This window comes from Ciconia boyciana, chromosome 1 (genome assembly GCF_034638445.1).
Source record: "Ciconia boyciana chromosome 1, ASM3463844v1, whole genome shotgun sequence".
NCBI lineage: Eukaryota > Metazoa > Chordata > Aves > Ciconiiformes > Ciconiidae > Ciconia > Ciconia boyciana.
In genome coordinates, this window is record NC_132934.1 from 24,806,446 (window position 1) to 24,823,583 (window position 17,138).

A 17,138-nucleotide genomic window follows, 5' to 3' on the forward strand; every position below is an offset into this window, starting at 1 on the left:
GGATCTTGGCAGGCGTCAACTTGCAGCATCCAAACATCAGCAAGCCTAAGGGACCCTGTGTCTCTGACGACGATGAATACTGCTTTTCAAAGCCTGGCCTGATGCCTCCTGCCATTTAAACAACAATAAACAAACACCAGCAAACACCAGGGTTTTTTTTCCCCCCCCATATTTTTTAACCTTCTGCAGGTGACAGCTTTTAAGTGCGCCTGAACCGGGCCGTGGCATCCACGATTTACCGGCCACCCAACATTGGGCTGGTCCCTGCCGGCACTGGGCACCCCCTTCTGAGAGACGGCGCTGCCTCGGGCCTTCCCGAACCCGCCGGCAGCCGGAGCAGAGGTGAGGGAAGGCCGGGAGGAGGCCGCCCTCAGGGCCGGCGCAGCTCCTGCAAGCGGGCCTGCACCGACATGGCCGCTGGTGGGCCTTGCCGCCCCACCGCAGGGCGCAGGGCACAGGGCCAGGCCGGCGGGCCCGGGCGGAGGGGACACTATGTTTCCTCCGCCTTTCCCTCTGCTGCCACGGTCCCCTCCGCCAGCCTTGCCCGCGCTGCCATCCTGCCTCTCTCCGTCCCCCGCCCGACCCCTGCCCGCGCAGCCGGTAAGGGCAGCGCCTTCCAGCCTCCGCACAGCGCATGCTCGCACCGCCCTCTAGTGGGGCCAATGGCTGTGAGGGCGGAAGGGGTGGCCGGAGCCGCCGGTACGCATGCGCTGTGCGTCCGGGCATGCTCGGTGGGCGGCAGGCGAGCGGTGAGGGCGGAAGTGGGGTTGTCGGCTGCCGCGGCGGGCGCTGTCGCCCCGCGCTCGGAGACAGGTACCGGCGGGCCAGCGGGCCGCCCTCCCCGCCCCCGGCGGCTGCTGTGCGGCAGCAAGGCGTGGTGGGATGCTCTGCCCCCTCCGTAGGGCTGAGGGGAGTGGGCGGCTTGGCAGTGGAAGAGCGGTCTCTCGTAGCCCGGAGACCCCGCCGCCTCGACGTGGCCTCTGGGCCGCCACCTCGGCGGGGCAGAGCCCGTGCCTTTGCCTTGTGCCTGGCGCTTTGCTAGGCTTTGCTTTCCACTGAGACCTACAGCGACCTTGCGCTATCCCTCCCTCCCTGAGCTACCCTGCACACGGTCTCTGCTATGGGAATTAAGTCCCCGCTTTGACAAACACAGTGCTTTACGGATTAGAAGTTCTTTTCTTTTTTCTGTTCCCTTTTCTTTTCCCTCTGCGTAGGCACTGAAGATACTGAAAAAAGTTTTTGTTGTTAATAGCCTATGCTAATACATCTAAGCTCTTGGTTTTAAAGATCTCAGCTTCTTGCAATTGCTGAATTGACTCTGAACTGATTACAGTTCACATCCTGAAGGGATCTGCTTTACAGGCCTGTCTCCTTGAGGTCTGTTTGTTTTGCAGTGGGTGGCTGCTTTTTAGAGGTGAAATATTGTTGAGATAAATGGCAGTGTAAGAATTTTCTGCAGGTGGCATTTGATTGTGGCCTCTTTTGCACAATATCAGATAGTAAATTTTAATCTGAAATCAATAAAACAGATTTTGTTTGGGGGTTTGGTTTTTTTTTGAGGGGGAATTCTAGTTGTATTCTAGTGTAAGTAAGTTACAATTGTGTTATGAAGAGTAAGAATAGCCTAGGACTTACTTCCAGAAGATAAGTGTCTGAAGATCTGCAGCAATAGCAAGCTGAAGCCTTGCAGCTAAGGGAATAAGGTGTGTCACACTGCTGACTTGGTTTCTCCTTCTGTTTTAGTTAGCTGACTTGGCGTTTTCTCCTCCTGAGAGTTCTCAAGGAAATCACAAGTTACAAGATTAGACTATTAGAAAAATTTTAGGCTGCAGACTTTTTGCTTCATGAATGGGCCTCTTGATTTCATGAAGGCTGCTGTGTGACAAAAAATTTCTCTTGTGACTGACTGCAGGTTTAGTTTATGGTAGTTCTGTACTGTCTGCTTTGTTCAGTGCTGTAAATGTTCATTTTTATGAGGAAATTTTGCATAAACTATATGAGTGTATGGCTGTGTCTATATATGTGTGTGCATTCAAAGTAGGCATTACCTATTTCATCATTGTTTTAACTTTTGCACGACTAGCCCACGTATTGCACTGACTAGTGTTCGTGTTTACAGGGGCTTCAGATACCTACCATTTTGACTGACCACATCAATAAGATGCTGATGCTCTTGGCTGTTCCTTCATTCTTCATGAAACTTTGGTGACGTTTCCTCCAGAGGTCCACAAACTCATGTGTTTTATTCTCTGATTTGGAGAATAAGTTTACGTTTCTCTCTGCAAGTAGCATCTGCTTTGACAGATAAGAAATCTCCTCATGCCTCTGACTGCCACAGCTTCCTTTTCCCAAAATGACATTAATCCCCTTTATGTCATTTTCATGTATCACTGAAGTATTTTTTGGTTGTAGAGAAGGGAGTAATCTTTCCAATTTACCTCTCACTTCTTGTGTTTTCTTTGCTTTTCTGCTCCAAAGCTAATCTCTCATTAGTTCTTGAAGAAAAGTTCTGTTGTAGAGGAGGCTACAGAGGAATAGTCCATTTGTTGTAGTGAGAGCTAGAGTCAGGATGCAGTAGTGTGTATCTCTGGCTTGAGGAAAGGCTCAAATGTTGGGTGGATCTGAGTAATCCAAGCAAAGAGGTGTTAATTACTTGCTATATCCTGTGAAGTGGATTGATGTACTATGATGATAAACCATAACAGAAGAACAGATGCAACTTTTGACTTCCTCCTCCCTGAAGTTAATTCTGGAGTCAAGATGGAGAATAATAATATGCTTATTTTTCATTCTTGTTTTTTTCAGGATTAAGGGCTTTCAGTTTTTACAATGGAGTTACAATGCAATTTTTCTATTTTCTATAATATTTCATTTATATTTTGAATTTTTGGCAGTATGAACTAAAAGTGGTAAAGCTTGTCTTGCATCTTAAATATAATTTAGGGTGCTAATAGGAGCTCAGTTTGACTTTTTTAAAATATGTCTTGATGACTTTTTACTGAAGGAAATAGCAGAATTGTAATGTTTTAGAGAACTAGACGTGGAACACAAATGTGATGGACTTACTCATCAAATAAAGACAATGGGGAAAAGTCTTGCTTTGTGATCTCTTTGTCCTCTTCCAGAAAATGCTTGTTTCTCTTGATCTGGGAGGAAGAAAACAAGATATTAACTCTGACTGTCATTACCCTATTTTCCTTATATTACTTGTTCTTCATATGTCCTCAGATATGAGGTCTATGGGACATCATTCCATTACTAGTGAAATGAGTTTTCTTCTGATTTGTTATAATCTGTGAAAGTTCAGTTGATCTTCACTGAATCCTAGAGGTTCTCCTTGCTCAAAAGAATTCAGCAACTCGTATATTCAGAATGTACATAGAGTGATTTCTAGTTCTGACAGGAGGTTGACTTGATCTGTCTGTTATGGCTAATAAGATGTTTTCCACTGTTTCCTGGGGCTTCAGACTATTATAAGGCATGTTGGTACCTTTAGTTTAACATTGACAGTGTATGAGAACATTTTTGTATACTGAGCTTGCTACCTACAGCTTTTTGTGCTGAAATCTTTTAGAAACTTTGTACTGCTTTACTATGTTAATTGCTATACAAAATTTGGCTTTTTCGTGTTGCTTAGAGAGGCATGGAGGAATGGGAGAAACAATGATGAATTATCTTGATGATAATAACAAATTTGCCTTTCCTATGTGGCTTATTTTTCTTTTGTTCCTGTCTTTCAGTCATGTTGCACTAGTGTTCATGTCAACAGTTGTGTATTGTTTGTGGCTGTGTGGTGTTAACTTCACTTGCAACTGCAGCTTGTGGTTTCTTAATGATTTTCAGTGTGCACTGAAGGGTGATATAACTAATCTGAGAGTTTAAATCCTGGTGTTTTTCCAAACATAATTCAAGATTTATTTTTTTTAATTATAATGGAAGTTTAAAAAGCCTAGAGAAAAAATATGTAAGGCTTTCACAAAAAGACTTAAATGGTCAGGTTCTTCCTACCACCCTATTTTGCAGTGCAAAGCTCAAAAATTACAGTCTTTAAACCTCTTGTAGAGCCGCTGTCTGATTCTATAAGTGCATAAGCCTTTGGGTATATACTTCGTCTTAAACACTGAAGTTACCAGGCTCTCAGAGCTTGTATCTGGGATGTGCTGCACCTAAAAGGAAATGCTGATTATTTTGCTTTCTGTGTGAACTGATGAAAAGACTGTGAGCCTGAAAGCTTTTCTTGTTTCTTGTGCATGCACCCCAGACCATACGTAACTGCCTAGTTCAGGTCTGTGGATGTTTAAACTCTCAAGCTGAAAGTGAGAAGGATGAGGTAAAGTCCTTCAGATGTATTACAGGAATTTTTCTCCTGCTTCTGGACCTAGAGATAGAGGCGTTCTGTGACTGCAATATTTTGGTGGACTAATGTCCTCATTCCAGAAGAAAAAAAATCTAAAATGACTGCTTATTTCTGTTGAAGGTTAACCCTTGCTCAAAGCCATTTCTACTAGGCAATTGTTTTCTGGTGTATTGTAGTTTAAGATGGTTTTTATGCTTTTGGAATACATGTTAATATTCCGTAGGCAATTAAGACAGAACTAGTGGGTTGTAGTACATTGTTCCACTGTCAGAAATTTAAGGTCTAGAAAATTAGTAGGTAGAAAATCAAGGATAGGGCAGAGCAGCACAAAAGTTCAGCCCATAGCCATCCTGAGTGTTACATATTACTTGTTTAAGCAAGTGATATATATCACGCTCTCTTCCAGGGTGTTACTTCTGGGTTCTCATACAGTGTAAATCCTTTCATTTAATTCTTTGCTTGTTAAAAATATTAAGCTTTTTGGTCACACTCTCTCCATTTTTTTGTCACTTTCAGCTATTGGAAGGCAAAAGGTGTTCATAGTTCACTACCTTCTTTCTTCTGCTGTGTGTGTGTTGTGCGTCCCTCGTGTTCCAGGAGTGTTCCATGATGCTGTCTACCTTTCTTGCAGCCTCTTTTTTTTTTAAGCAGCCATCCTTATGAATAGCTCTGTTTATGATACTTACAGACTTCTTGAGCAGCAGAACTCAAGTTGGGATGATTCTTGTCAGTGTTAAGAAGCCAGCCTTTTGAGAACAACAAAGATACTTGGCAGACTTATTTTCACTTAGTTGCTATTCAGGAGAGCTGTGAACACCAAGGGCAGCACTAAAGATATCTTCATGTAGATTTGGGAAGCCAGTGCTGTATCAGTTTGTTTTTGAAAATTTACTTTTATAGCTCTTAGAGCTGGATACTCATGTCTTTGTTTTTTAACTGCAGAGAACAAGAATCTGGGAGCTTCAGTGGTTAGCAGTTAAAATACATGGCCTTAGTTCTATATGTACAGAAGTTTAATATCTGAAAAAAAAAAATCTTGTTTTCTACTTGAATGTTATTTACATAAATAATCTAAATTGTAGGAGTATACAGTAGGTAAATAATATGGGCAGGTCCCACTGCATCAGCCTACATATGTCTCCTTTTTAGAAATTTTCCTTTCTAACCTTCAAGGCACATGTGGAATATTTGTCCCATTGAAATAAATGGCAAAGGCTTTTTTTAAATTAAAGCAAGGGACCTGCAAAATTCGAGGGTAGTCATCAGAGAGAGATGAGTTTTTAAACCTCAGTTCCTTTCTTTGTTTTGTTTTAGCAATGATGTTTGAATTGTAACAAAATGCATCTTGCTGTTAGACATCTTTGTGGGGGAAAAAAACCCAGAAAAATGTATTTAATTGCTCAAGTATCGTAACAGAGAGAAATATATATTTTTTTAAAAAGTTAATCTGTTATGTTGTAGTGTTGCTGGATGAAGATCAATATTGCTGATTAACTTTGAAGTTGACTGTTTCTACGTGGAATAGATGAGCTTCTCAGCCTGCTAGAATATAGTGTGAAGTAGATACTTTGAACTGAACAGCTTTGTAAGACTTCTAGTTGCTCTTTTCACTAGTGACTTGAAATCCTAGTAAGCTAATGACAATGCTGTCCTGGTTCATGTCTGAAAACATGCAGATAAAGGCATCATTTTTAGCATCAGTTAGTGATATTTTATAGAAATTCTAACTCCTAATACTTCACTAGTTAAAGCAGTCAACAGAGACGGAACAGCATCTGTATCTCTGCACCAGGCCTTTGCCTCTTCTTCTGCTCAAGTAGAAATTGAAACCTGTCTGGCGTTGTACCTCCCAGCTCTGTGCTGTGATGGGTTGACCTTAGCTGGTTCCCAGGTGCCTCAACAGGACAGGGGGAGAAAATACGATGAAAAGCTCATGGATCAAGATAAGGACAGGGAGATCACTCTCCGATTACCATCATGGGCAAAAGAGATGTGAATTTGGGGAAATTAATTTAATTTATTGGTGATCAAATCTAAAACCACCTTTCCCCCACCCCTCCCTTCTTCCCAGGCTTAGCTTCACTCCCAGCTTCTCTACCTTCTCCCCCTGAGTGACGCAGGGTGATGGAGAATGGGGGTTGTGGAGAGTTCATAATGCTTCATCTCTGCCAATCCTTCCTCCTCACGCTTTTTCCCTGCTCCAGCGTGGAGTCCCACCCATGAGAGATAGTCCTTCATGAACTTCTCTGACGCAGGTTCTTCCCACAGGCAGCAGTTCTTCATGAACTGCTCCAGTATGCGTGCTTTCCATGGGTTGTCACTGGATCCTATCAGATACATTTTAGAGATATATACTGGGTCTGTCTGGGATGGGGTTAACTGTCTTCATAGCAGCATGCATGGTGCTGTGTTTTGGATTTGTGACTAAACCAGTGTTGATAACACACTAGTATTTCAGCTGTGGCTGAACAGTGCTTGTGCAGGCCCAAGGCTTTCTCTCTTTCTCCCTCTGCTTCCCCCAGTGAGTAGGCTGAGGTTGGACAAGAAGTTCGGAGGCGACACAGCCAGGACAGCTAACATAAATTGGTCAAAAGGACATTCCATACCATATAGAGTCATGCTGAACAATAAAAACTGGGTCTTCCAAGGGACCTGTTGGTCAGAGACTGTCAGGGCACTGGTCTGCTTGTGGGAGGTGGTGAGTGATTGCCTTGCATTGCTTGTTTTGTGTTTTCTGGGGGGTATTTTTTTTCCCCCCTCCTGTTTCCTTCATTTATTAAACTGTCTTTATCTTGACCCATGAATTTTTTTGCTTTTACTATTCCTATTCTCTCTCCTGTCCCGCTGCGGGGAGATGAGTGAGTGGCTCTATGGGTGCCTATGGGCTGGCCAGGGTCAACCCACAACAGTAGCACAGACAGTCAGAAGGCAGAACTCTTGTTCAATGCTTCCTACAGCTCACTGGTGAGGTTACGGCAGGAATAAAAAATGTGCCGTGCATGTTGACACTTCACCCTTGATTAATGTGTTATGGCCCTGTCCATCCCCTGTCCACCCCCCGTCCACCCCCCAAATAAAAAAAAAAAAAGCCCCAGCATTGAAACCAAAATTGGTCAACACCATTACTGGTGAGTTTTGTGGATGTTATTATGTCTTTCTAGCTCCTTGGCCATTGGATATTACGAAGGAGAAGGGTATTGAGATTCTAATTAGACTTTTGTGAACCCTTGTAAGAATTTACTATCTACTGTTTCATATCAAGTAACTGACATTTAATAATACTTCAGTTTTACCCCAGTAAAAGAGTGAGATTTTGTTTCTGTCCTATGATGTGTTGAAGCTCCCTGCCCTGCTGTCCATTCCAGGTAGTTGTTGATCTTGTTTGTCTTCTGGGTTCCTTTCAGAAAAGTAAAACTCTCTGAGGCAAGAGACTCTCAAAAGTAATTAGTCTTAAATTTGTCATTTGTTTGTTTGAGGTGTAAGCTAATGTGTTCTACTTTGCAATTGGGACAGGTTAACATCGTACACAGATAATTACTGAGGTGAAGGTTGGTAATTTGTAACTGTAGCTAATTCTTGTCCAGTTACCTGTCTCTATATAAATTCTTTCTGCACATATCCCAGGTAATAAACTTTTTGAGTTGTCTCTCCTTAGTAGCCAAGCTCTTAAATTTATTCATCTGTATTTGGTAAGCGATGTCAGTTGCTTAAAATCTATGGCGTTTGAGTAACAGTGCCTCCTGGAAGCTCTGTGTCTTCTGAATGTTGTAAGGCCTCCTTATTTCATGCACACTGGGGAGGAAGTTACAGAGAAACAAGTTGCTTGCTGCCTTACATTGTAAAGTAGCGGAATATATATTGTAAGCAGGGAAGATGCATGGCAGTGTTATTCTCCTGCTCCTGAGTCTCCTGAGTTCTTGGGACTGCTTAGTATTTTGGAGTAGATGAGGAATGGTTTTCAAAGTCTGAGCTACAATTTAAAATAAGACCCTCAAGTCAGGCACTAATATTTTTCCTATTTGAAATATGATATTTATCAGAATTACTTGAATGTATTTTGCTTTTAAATGTGTACTTTATTGCCTAGATACAACAGCTTAAGAAACCAGAGGTTCTTTTGCTATTACTGCTTTTTAACTCTTAAATGTTAAGAAAAAAAAGCTGATATTGCTAGTGAAAGGTTAACTAGTCTTCTAAGAATTGCAGATTTAAAATTAATGTATATTATGGCCAACTTTTCACTTACTACTGTATATGGTAAAGTAAAAGGTGCAGTCTGGGACAAGCGACAAGAGAGAGGTATGTAAATTCGAAGTGAGGAGAAAAACAAAAGCCAGTCATCCTATGTACAGTCATTTTGGCTGAGAGATCCTTGAACCAAAGTATTTTATTTTATAGAATTTTCATTAGTGAATCTGAATTCTTGATAATATCTGTTAGACAAGAATAACATTGCTGGGGAGTTTCCTGGAAAAATGGGGAAAGAGAAAGGATGGTCATTCACAACTAGAGAAATAGTCATGAGTAATAAGTCAGATATCTTTGGATACTGGAGTGACAGTAAGGTGGAATTTTGATTTTTCTGCATAATAAGGGGTTTTTTTAAAGAATGTCTATAATACTGCTGAGTGTCTGCACCTATATGCATTGACTTACGTTTATAACTTAGGATCCAGTGGTCTTTCTATTTTGCAATGGCTTCCCATTTCCATTTAATAGTAAGTGAATATTTTGTAAGAATTCAGTCTGCCTAGCACTGAAAAAGCACTTCTGAACTGAAATGAAAACGTAGTTTAAGCTTTTACTTAGTAGAATACCAAGTTTTTGTGTCCATCTGAAAATATAGGAAATACTTTTTTGTTGTTGTTGTTCTTCACTGTCATATAAAAATTGCTAAAACTTTGTCTGAAATTAGGACTGTGGCTATAATACTGCCAGCTGGGTTTTTAGAAAATAGAAAGCATTTTTTGCTTAGTTTATTAAAACTTACTGAAAACAGAAGATTGATAATGCTGTGACATTTTGTAGATACTCACTTTAAATAAAAATTGTACAGCAAAAAACCAAAGATACCCCAAGAAGAAAGAGATGACCATGTAACGAGAAAATATAGCAATAACTGCTTATTGCTAGATCACTTTCTTATGTTTCTCATATGTGTAACTTCACTATAATACTCTTCCTCTCCGCCATTCTCAATATTATCAGTGAAGTCACCAAGAATTTATTTCATTGACTTTTAGCACAGTGAGAACAAACAATAGACAAGTCATACATTTCTTAGCTTTTTTCCAGTGCATTCAGTGTTTAGCATTTGTAGATGCCCATCTTATTTTCTTTATTATTTTTTCTTTACTTGATATATAGATCAAAATTTTTTAATCTGTACATAAGCATTTTTTGTTCACTATAAGTTAAAATGATAGACATTTTACTTTAATGTAGTCAAATTGTCTTATAGGGAAACAGTTGAATATAGACTGTTTATCCATGACCTATGCTGGGGAAGGAGTAATTCAAAGTCTCTGCTTGGTTTTTAATGTGCATTTCTGTACATAAAATATTCACATTGTATACATTACCCTTTGCATTCATATATAAAGTAATATTTTGTTGCCATTTGCAGTGTTCTGGAATGTTTGCAAAATAAAGTAATTTGGATGGCTGTCTATTGCCAAGGACATGTTACTTCCTCTCTTCCTGCTATTCATGGTACTAAGAGATGAGGCCAATCCCTCTGAAGATTTTTAGTCTTGCGTAATTAAACTTTCTTATTATGAAATAGATAAATATTCCCCTTCTGAGTAAATTGCAAGTTCTAGTGACTCTTAATTTGAACAAGATGAGTATCTTCAGGAGTCTATTTATCATTTTTTTTAGATAAAGCAGCTATGCCTGTTCAATTGCTGAAGATCATTAAAGGAAAATCTGAGACTCCACTACCAAGCCATTTGCAGAGGGAGGATTTGAAACATTTGCAAGAAGGCTTTGATCATACCAACAAATACTTTCAGGTAACTTACTAATGAAAGAATTTTGACTTACTTTGAAATAGCTCCTGGTATACTTATAAGGGACCTCCATATTCCGGCTCAGTTGGTAACTTGCTGCAGCTGTGTGTCTTTGTGTGCATCTGTTGCATAACTTTAAGCAACACAAAATTATGACCCTGTTGAACTTTGTTGCATGTTGCTATTGACTTCATGGATTCACAGTTCTGCCCTTTCCTCTTACATTGTCAGACTTAAAATTTAAGAGGTTTTCTTAGTTTCTAAACTGTGGACCCATTTAAAAACACATTGATATGCAGAAGGCTGTGCTGAAAATGGAGGAACTGGGGGAGGTTAAGTGGTATTTTGGTTTTAAAAAGATAGTAATAAGTACCACCATCCTGCTAAAGATCAGATTTCAGAGTAATGACTTCTAAAGCAGTTTTCCTTTCTTCTATGGAGCAATGCAATATCCAGTTTTACAAAAAGAGGACTCTAGCAACTACCTGCATCAAAATACCATTAGGTTTTCTATCATTAGCAAGTGTGCATTTATATTTTACAGTAGTCCCAAATATATTTCAGATTGGAAGTACAATCCTAGTGTACTAGTGAAATGCAGAAATACTTTTTTTCATCCCTAAAACAAGTATACTCTGTAAAATGCAGTGTCAATTCTTGAGAGTTTTCTTTTTGAACCTGTTTATCTTTTTTTTGTGAATGGTTCTGAAAATTGTTTTTATCATCCCTGACGCTTAAGTGGCAGGAATTAGTATAATCCCAGGCTTGCCTTCAGTCTGTTACAAAAAAAAAAAGGGGGGGGAGGGGGGCGGGGAAGCAAGCTAATTCTGTAGAAAACCTTAGGTGGCTTGAATCCTTAAAAAATGGCACAAATATTTAAAAAATATGAGCTGAACTGGCCTAAAGATTTTCCGTATCCAAAAACTATTTTTGCTTCCCCAGCTGTATATTCCCAGTTCCAGCTCTAGTGCTTATCTGACCCTGTGATTGAGTCCATTCATGAGAAATAAACTGGCAGAAGACTATCCGTATTGGTGGAGAGAGGGTAGTTTTCTGCTGCTCTCACCCTCTGGACTGGTTCATTATGGTGTCAAAGAGATGCAAGGAGTAGTACAATTAGATAAAGCAAAGGAGCAAAACTGTCCTTTTTGGAAACAGGCAGCAGTATAGTGTGATAGGAGGTGATTTGATTTGGAATGATCCAACCTCCCCTAGGTCTTATAAAGGAACAAATGGAAACATCAATAACCAATGCTGCTAGTAAACAGGGGTTTTATTCCTCAGGGTGTAGTTTTCTGTCCCCATTCACCTGCAGGAGATACAGGCTTTCCTGCTTTTAAGAGGTATATCTGCAAGCACCCCTGACATGGAAGAACAGGAATTCTTGTTGACAAACAAAGTGTTGAAGCAGACAAAACCAGATTATAAATTAGAAGATGTTTCTGCCAAAATAAATGTTTCCATTAGGAAAGCAGAACAATTATTACCAGACTACGATTTAAAGCATATGTGCAATGTTATAGCTGATTGCTGAAAGAGAGAGTGTATAGAATCTCTTTCTCAGACTTCTGCCGTATATTAAGAGAACTTCATGCTGCTGCCAACATGGATTAGTAGGTGACTAAAACAGCTTGGCATAAAAACAGTGCAACTGGAGAGCTGATAAAGCTGGCGCTAATGCACCATTAAATATGTAGGAAAATCCAGTTCTGCAGGCTGAACTTGAAGCGAACCTTAGAATGCACTGATGTTAGGTCATCTTAACAGTGGCACAGCACACTGTCACTCTAGACCTGCCAAAACAGGGATCAGGTCCTGCTTTGAGGAGGGAAGAAGGGGAAAGGAGGATTTTTCTGAGGTGTGTTCTGGGAAGAAGCAACAAAAAACCATCCAGGATGCTTCTGTCTGGCTTGTGTGTCTCAGTCATTTCATTCTTCTGAAACTTTTTTGCTTGCTGGTGTCCCTCTTAACAATACAAATTTTAATTTAAACTTGTGGGAACACAGCACAAGCAATGTCCGTACATCCTCAGTCATGATATGCATTAACTGAACCTGATGCCTTCTGCCGTTAATTCATCATCCTCTGGATTTTGCTGTGGCAAAGCTGAACCAAACCTGAAAATCAGCTGGACCAGACTGAGGAATGAGGCTGCAGCAAGGAAGGAGGCAGATTCACTAGAGGAATTGCACATAGTCAGTTTGAGAGCGAGTCTAGTGGCATATGGAATGGGGAGGATTTTGGAAGAAGTTTGTCTACGGGCTCAATAAGCAGTGCAGAATTTGTGGGGGAAGACTGAAATTGAGTAGGTTTTGCTAAGGCAGATTCTGTTGAAGTTTGAAGCCCAAGAGTTTCAGGCATGTTGAGAAAGCAGTGGGTAGTATTTCTGAAGGAGAGAACTAGAGGTTTAGTGTTTGGGATACAAAGGAAAGTGGTGGGGCCAGCCTATTATAGCAAAGAATGTGGTCCCAGAGTTTGAAAACTCATTGGAAGATACAGGGATGTAAAAGGAAAAATAAAAATTAAAAATGGTCAGAAAGCAGTCTCTCTCTCATCAATGTATTCTGCTTTTAAATAGCATGCTTGTGCAGATTGAAATTTCTTTAGTTAAAAAAAAAAAATATATGTAAATACATATGTATTTCTGAGGTGTTCCTGAGGTAACTTTGTTTCATTGCAAAGACTTTATTACAAGAAAAATTCTGTAATATTTTATTTACCTGTGAGTACAGTTCAAGACAATGTTGGCAAGAACAATTACATATAATACTTGAAATTTTAAACAAAGTTGTAATTTTGAAAACAAGTGGCAAACCTTTCTCTAAGTATTCATAGACAAATCTCAGCACACTATTTTGAAGATGCTGACTGTTAAAGTAAGTATTTGATACTTAAGTCTCCTTACAAAACTCATTAGTCTTCCCCGTGAAAAGTAGGAACTTACCTGTTAAAAACATATGGTCATAGATTTTTGACCTTCATTTTGGTCTTAAATGAAGCATTACTACTGTCTCAAAAGCAATAAAGCAACATGGTACATGTTAAATCTAATTCAAAGAGGCTATTTTTTTAGTGTAATAAAATTGAAATATATGTTGGGTTGGAAAAGGATGATTTGTGGAGTCTTAGCATTTCTTTATAAAACAGATAGTAAAATGAATTGTTGAATTTGATTTTGATTCCTCCTCAGTTAACATGTTGTAGGACTAATTTTACTCTGAAAAGCCTCTACAGTAACAATTCACTGCTATGTATTTTATCCTAATTTGGTTTAAGAAGTGTTTACTAACATTTAAGTCAAGCTTCCCACTGAATATGTGTACCGTAAAATCATTATCATTTAGCTGACTGTCCTCTTAATGTTGTTTTTGTGCATTTATAGACAGATTGCCCCTGCTGTCTCTTTACAAGGAACCTTTTATTTTCTTTCCTGTGCTGTTTGTGTAGTTCTCTCTTAAACACTTTATAGAGTCTGTTTTCATATTTTTGTATTTTTTCTTATTGAACCAATTTCTGTGTTTTTATCCTTGAGAAGGATACAGCACTTTACCTGCCATACTGTGGAAGAATACATTTGACTGATGTTTTTGCTACTGTTGAAGGAGAACTTTTTTTTATGAGATATCATCTTTCTAACAAAACGCATTTGTTCCAAAGAGATGTTGTCATCACTGAAGTTGCTGGTCTGTGATTTTTGCTTCATTGTAACTTCGACTTCACTATAGAGTATTTTTACATAATTAATAGAACCTTTGCATCTTTTAGAGCATTTATATTATTGACAAATTAATAGGTCACTACAGTTTCAAAACTTTGTAATACTGTTTTCCCAGCTGTACAGTTTCTTTATTTTTCACAGAAGATTATTTATCTTCATATACAACTTTTATCTCTTGACTGTGATTTTGTTTTGATATTTATGTTGTAATCCTTTGCCAATATTTTTGGAGAAATTCTGTATCTTCTAAGATTTTGATCACCCTACCTTTTTAGCCGCCTTTCAGGTTTTCTGCTAAAACTGTAGCCTTTGTGCTATTATTGTAACTAGTAAAAGATACTTCCATAGCTACTATTTCATTGTTTAGTCTAAGCTTGTCATCTAGTCAGTAGCATCTAAGTAGTATTGACATGTAATATTTCCTTTGTTATATCCCAAGAGTATTGCTCTTCAATGCTGTCTTTAGCAGTTTTTATTTTTTTTTTTTAAGAATTCAGATGGTAATTTGCACTTATAACTTCAATTTTACCTTTTTTAGCTTACAGATGTTTCAGCTGTTATCAGTGTTTCAGTAACTTAGAGGCATATAGTCTTAGTTCACAACATTTGTTTTTTGTTTGTGTTTTTTTACTTTTTAGGGAATAGTTATTCTTTCCTACCCATTAACGAAACTCAGAGATGGGACAGACTTTTTCAAGGTTGTTCTTCAAGGTACTGCATTTAAGTATACATTTAAAATTTGTTTTGTTGAACTTCTTGACACTTTTTTTTGACATTATGCTATTACAACACTAATACCTGCTTTTTTTAGTGTTCAGTAAAACGTTATTTAAAACGTTATTTAAAATACTCTCTAAAAGTGTTAGTTTTCTACAGAAATAGATTATTTTAAACTTATGCCAGGTAAGTTAATGGAAGCAATACAGTCTTTATATTTCAGTAGACTTCTTATTGCAGAATCTTTTAAAATACTGTTCTGGAAATGCATTAGCTATAGGTACAGCTTTAATAGTATATTTTTAAACTGCTTGTCATAAAGAAGGACTAAGAAAAATGCACACTTAATAGTTACCATATAATATACATAGTATATGCTGTGTAAGTGCACATTTAATGTAGGACAGTATGTTGATTAGCGGCAAAATACTTGTATTTCATTCTGTTTTAATTTAAGCAGTTAAAAAAATGGAATTTCACCAGATTACTCAGGTATTCAAGTATCAGTAGACACATTAATGCATTGAAAGACTTAAGTTGTTCATCATGTAATAAATGATGCTAAAAAATAATGTGTCCCTTTTAAGTCCAAAGCTCGTCACCTCCTCCAGCCAGGAAGGAGGAGGATGTCATTAGTCGGGAGTCTATGTTGGATTCAAGGAACTTTCCATTTCTTTCCATTTCCTTCTCAGCTCGTTCCTTACACTGGTTAGAGGATCATCACTTGCTCCCTCTGAGCCTTCCAGATTCTACAAATTCTGTCACTGTGACCGAACAGTAGGCTGGGGGGTGCAGATCCTACCTGGTGATACTGCTTGTGACTGGTGTTAGCAGAGGTGAATGAAGTTGATGGGACCTGAGTCAGTTTCCCTGCTGGCTTCAGGGTTCCCAAAGAGGGACACAAAACTTCCTTGAGTCTTGCTAATTTCATGTGGCTGTTCAGGAGGGCCGAGAGTTTCTGCATATTCTCCACAGCCTCAAAAAAAACTTTGCACATCTAAATCCTTAGCATTGTTTCTGAAACAGTAAAAGGGAGAAAACTCTTTTAAAATAACAATGTAATTTCTGCTTCAGTCCTCCTGGAAGGCTATTTATTGATATGTCTATGTCCTGGAATATCTCCAGTTTATAAAGTTCTACAATACAATCTGTGTGACTGGATAATATTTCCTCTCTAACACTATACACTGAATTGTCCAAGTGGAAATCTTTGTCATTTCTGTTTAATGTACACTGATGTACAACGTGTGCACATTTTAAATGGTCCTCTTATAAAGAATATTCTGCTTGATATATGTATAGCTAGCACATAAAAGCAGTTGTATAACTATTTGAAGGGGTTTTCTGTTTGTAGATTAATTGGAATTAAAACTGTTAGACTCTGTAGATTAACTTATTTTGGAAATCTCTTCCCATTGCTGTTTTGTTTTAGAGAAGGTATGGTGATTGGAATCACTTCTGCTTTTTTTTTTCTCTAGATTCGGATAACTCATGTTCACGGATCAACAGCATCAATATTTTAATATATGGAAAAATGGCAGAGGACTGTGCAAAAGTTATACGCCATGGGGTAAAAATTATATCTATATTTTCTTATTTTAGGAATTGTTTTCCACAGATGTATGTTGACTTCTAATTTTGGTGACAAAGACAAGATAAGAAATAGTCCATTCAGTCAGTTCAAATCTTACAAATATGAACTAGAAAAAACAAAAAGTATTTGCTTATGTAAATTCTTTCTAAATAATATGGAAATAGAGCAATTCTTTTTGTCAGTTCTGTTTATCTAGCAAGTAAAGGATCATGAATATGGATGATAGAGGAGTCATCCATTTATGTTCATAATTTGAATGTCTATTGTCATTTGATAAGATAAATCAATTCTAAAATCTAAAAGACAGTAACACTAAAAGCTTTTTTTAAAAAAAAAAAACTAATTCAAAACTACATGCATGGTTTTCTGTATTGGCTGGGTGCTGATGTCTTGCTTTGTCAGAGATAAAAGCTTGCTTTGATTAGCTCCAGGGTAAAGGACATTGGCAAGTCAGCCTACAAGTTTGTGAGACGGAGTGTTGCAACTAAAGAAGGAAAACAAGCTGAAAACAATTACCTCAACTTAGTATTTTTTATTAGATTGCCTGTCAGTTTGCTGACATTTCAATATTAGCCAGATATCAAATTAAAATTAGTGTACAATACTTTTAGAGCTCGTGTTAGTGCTTTTTCATTTGTGATTATAAATTCACACCAAATCATAGAATGGTTTGGGCTGGAAGGGATCTTTAAAGATCATCCAGTTCCGACCCCCCTGCCATGGGCAGGGACATCTTTCACT

General features: G+C 38.6%; 1 protein-coding gene across 4 annotated transcripts in view; it reads left to right on the forward strand.

The window, feature by feature from the left end:
* Nucleotides 1-731: 731 nt before the first annotated feature.
* POT1 (protection of telomeres 1) overlaps nucleotides 732-17,138 on the forward strand; it is an 82,075-nt gene continuing 65,668 nt past the window's right edge. The window contains exons 1-5 of one of the 4 annotated variants that reach the window (XM_072860909.1): nucleotides 764-813; nucleotides 2,120-2,223; nucleotides 10,238-10,371; nucleotides 14,725-14,797; nucleotides 16,282-16,373. In XM_072860909.1, the coding sequence (XP_072717010.1) occupies nucleotides 10,249-10,371; nucleotides 14,725-14,797; nucleotides 16,282-16,373 (288 nt within the window). In that variant the 5' untranslated portion in view covers nucleotides 764-813; nucleotides 2,120-2,223; nucleotides 10,238-10,248. Of the gene's footprint in view, nucleotides 814-1,593; nucleotides 1,704-2,119; nucleotides 2,224-10,095; nucleotides 10,115-10,237; nucleotides 10,372-14,724; nucleotides 14,798-16,281; nucleotides 16,374-17,138 lie in introns of those variants that run through there. The other 3 variants (XM_072860904.1, XM_072860914.1, XM_072860920.1) reach the window with 3 other exon arrangements.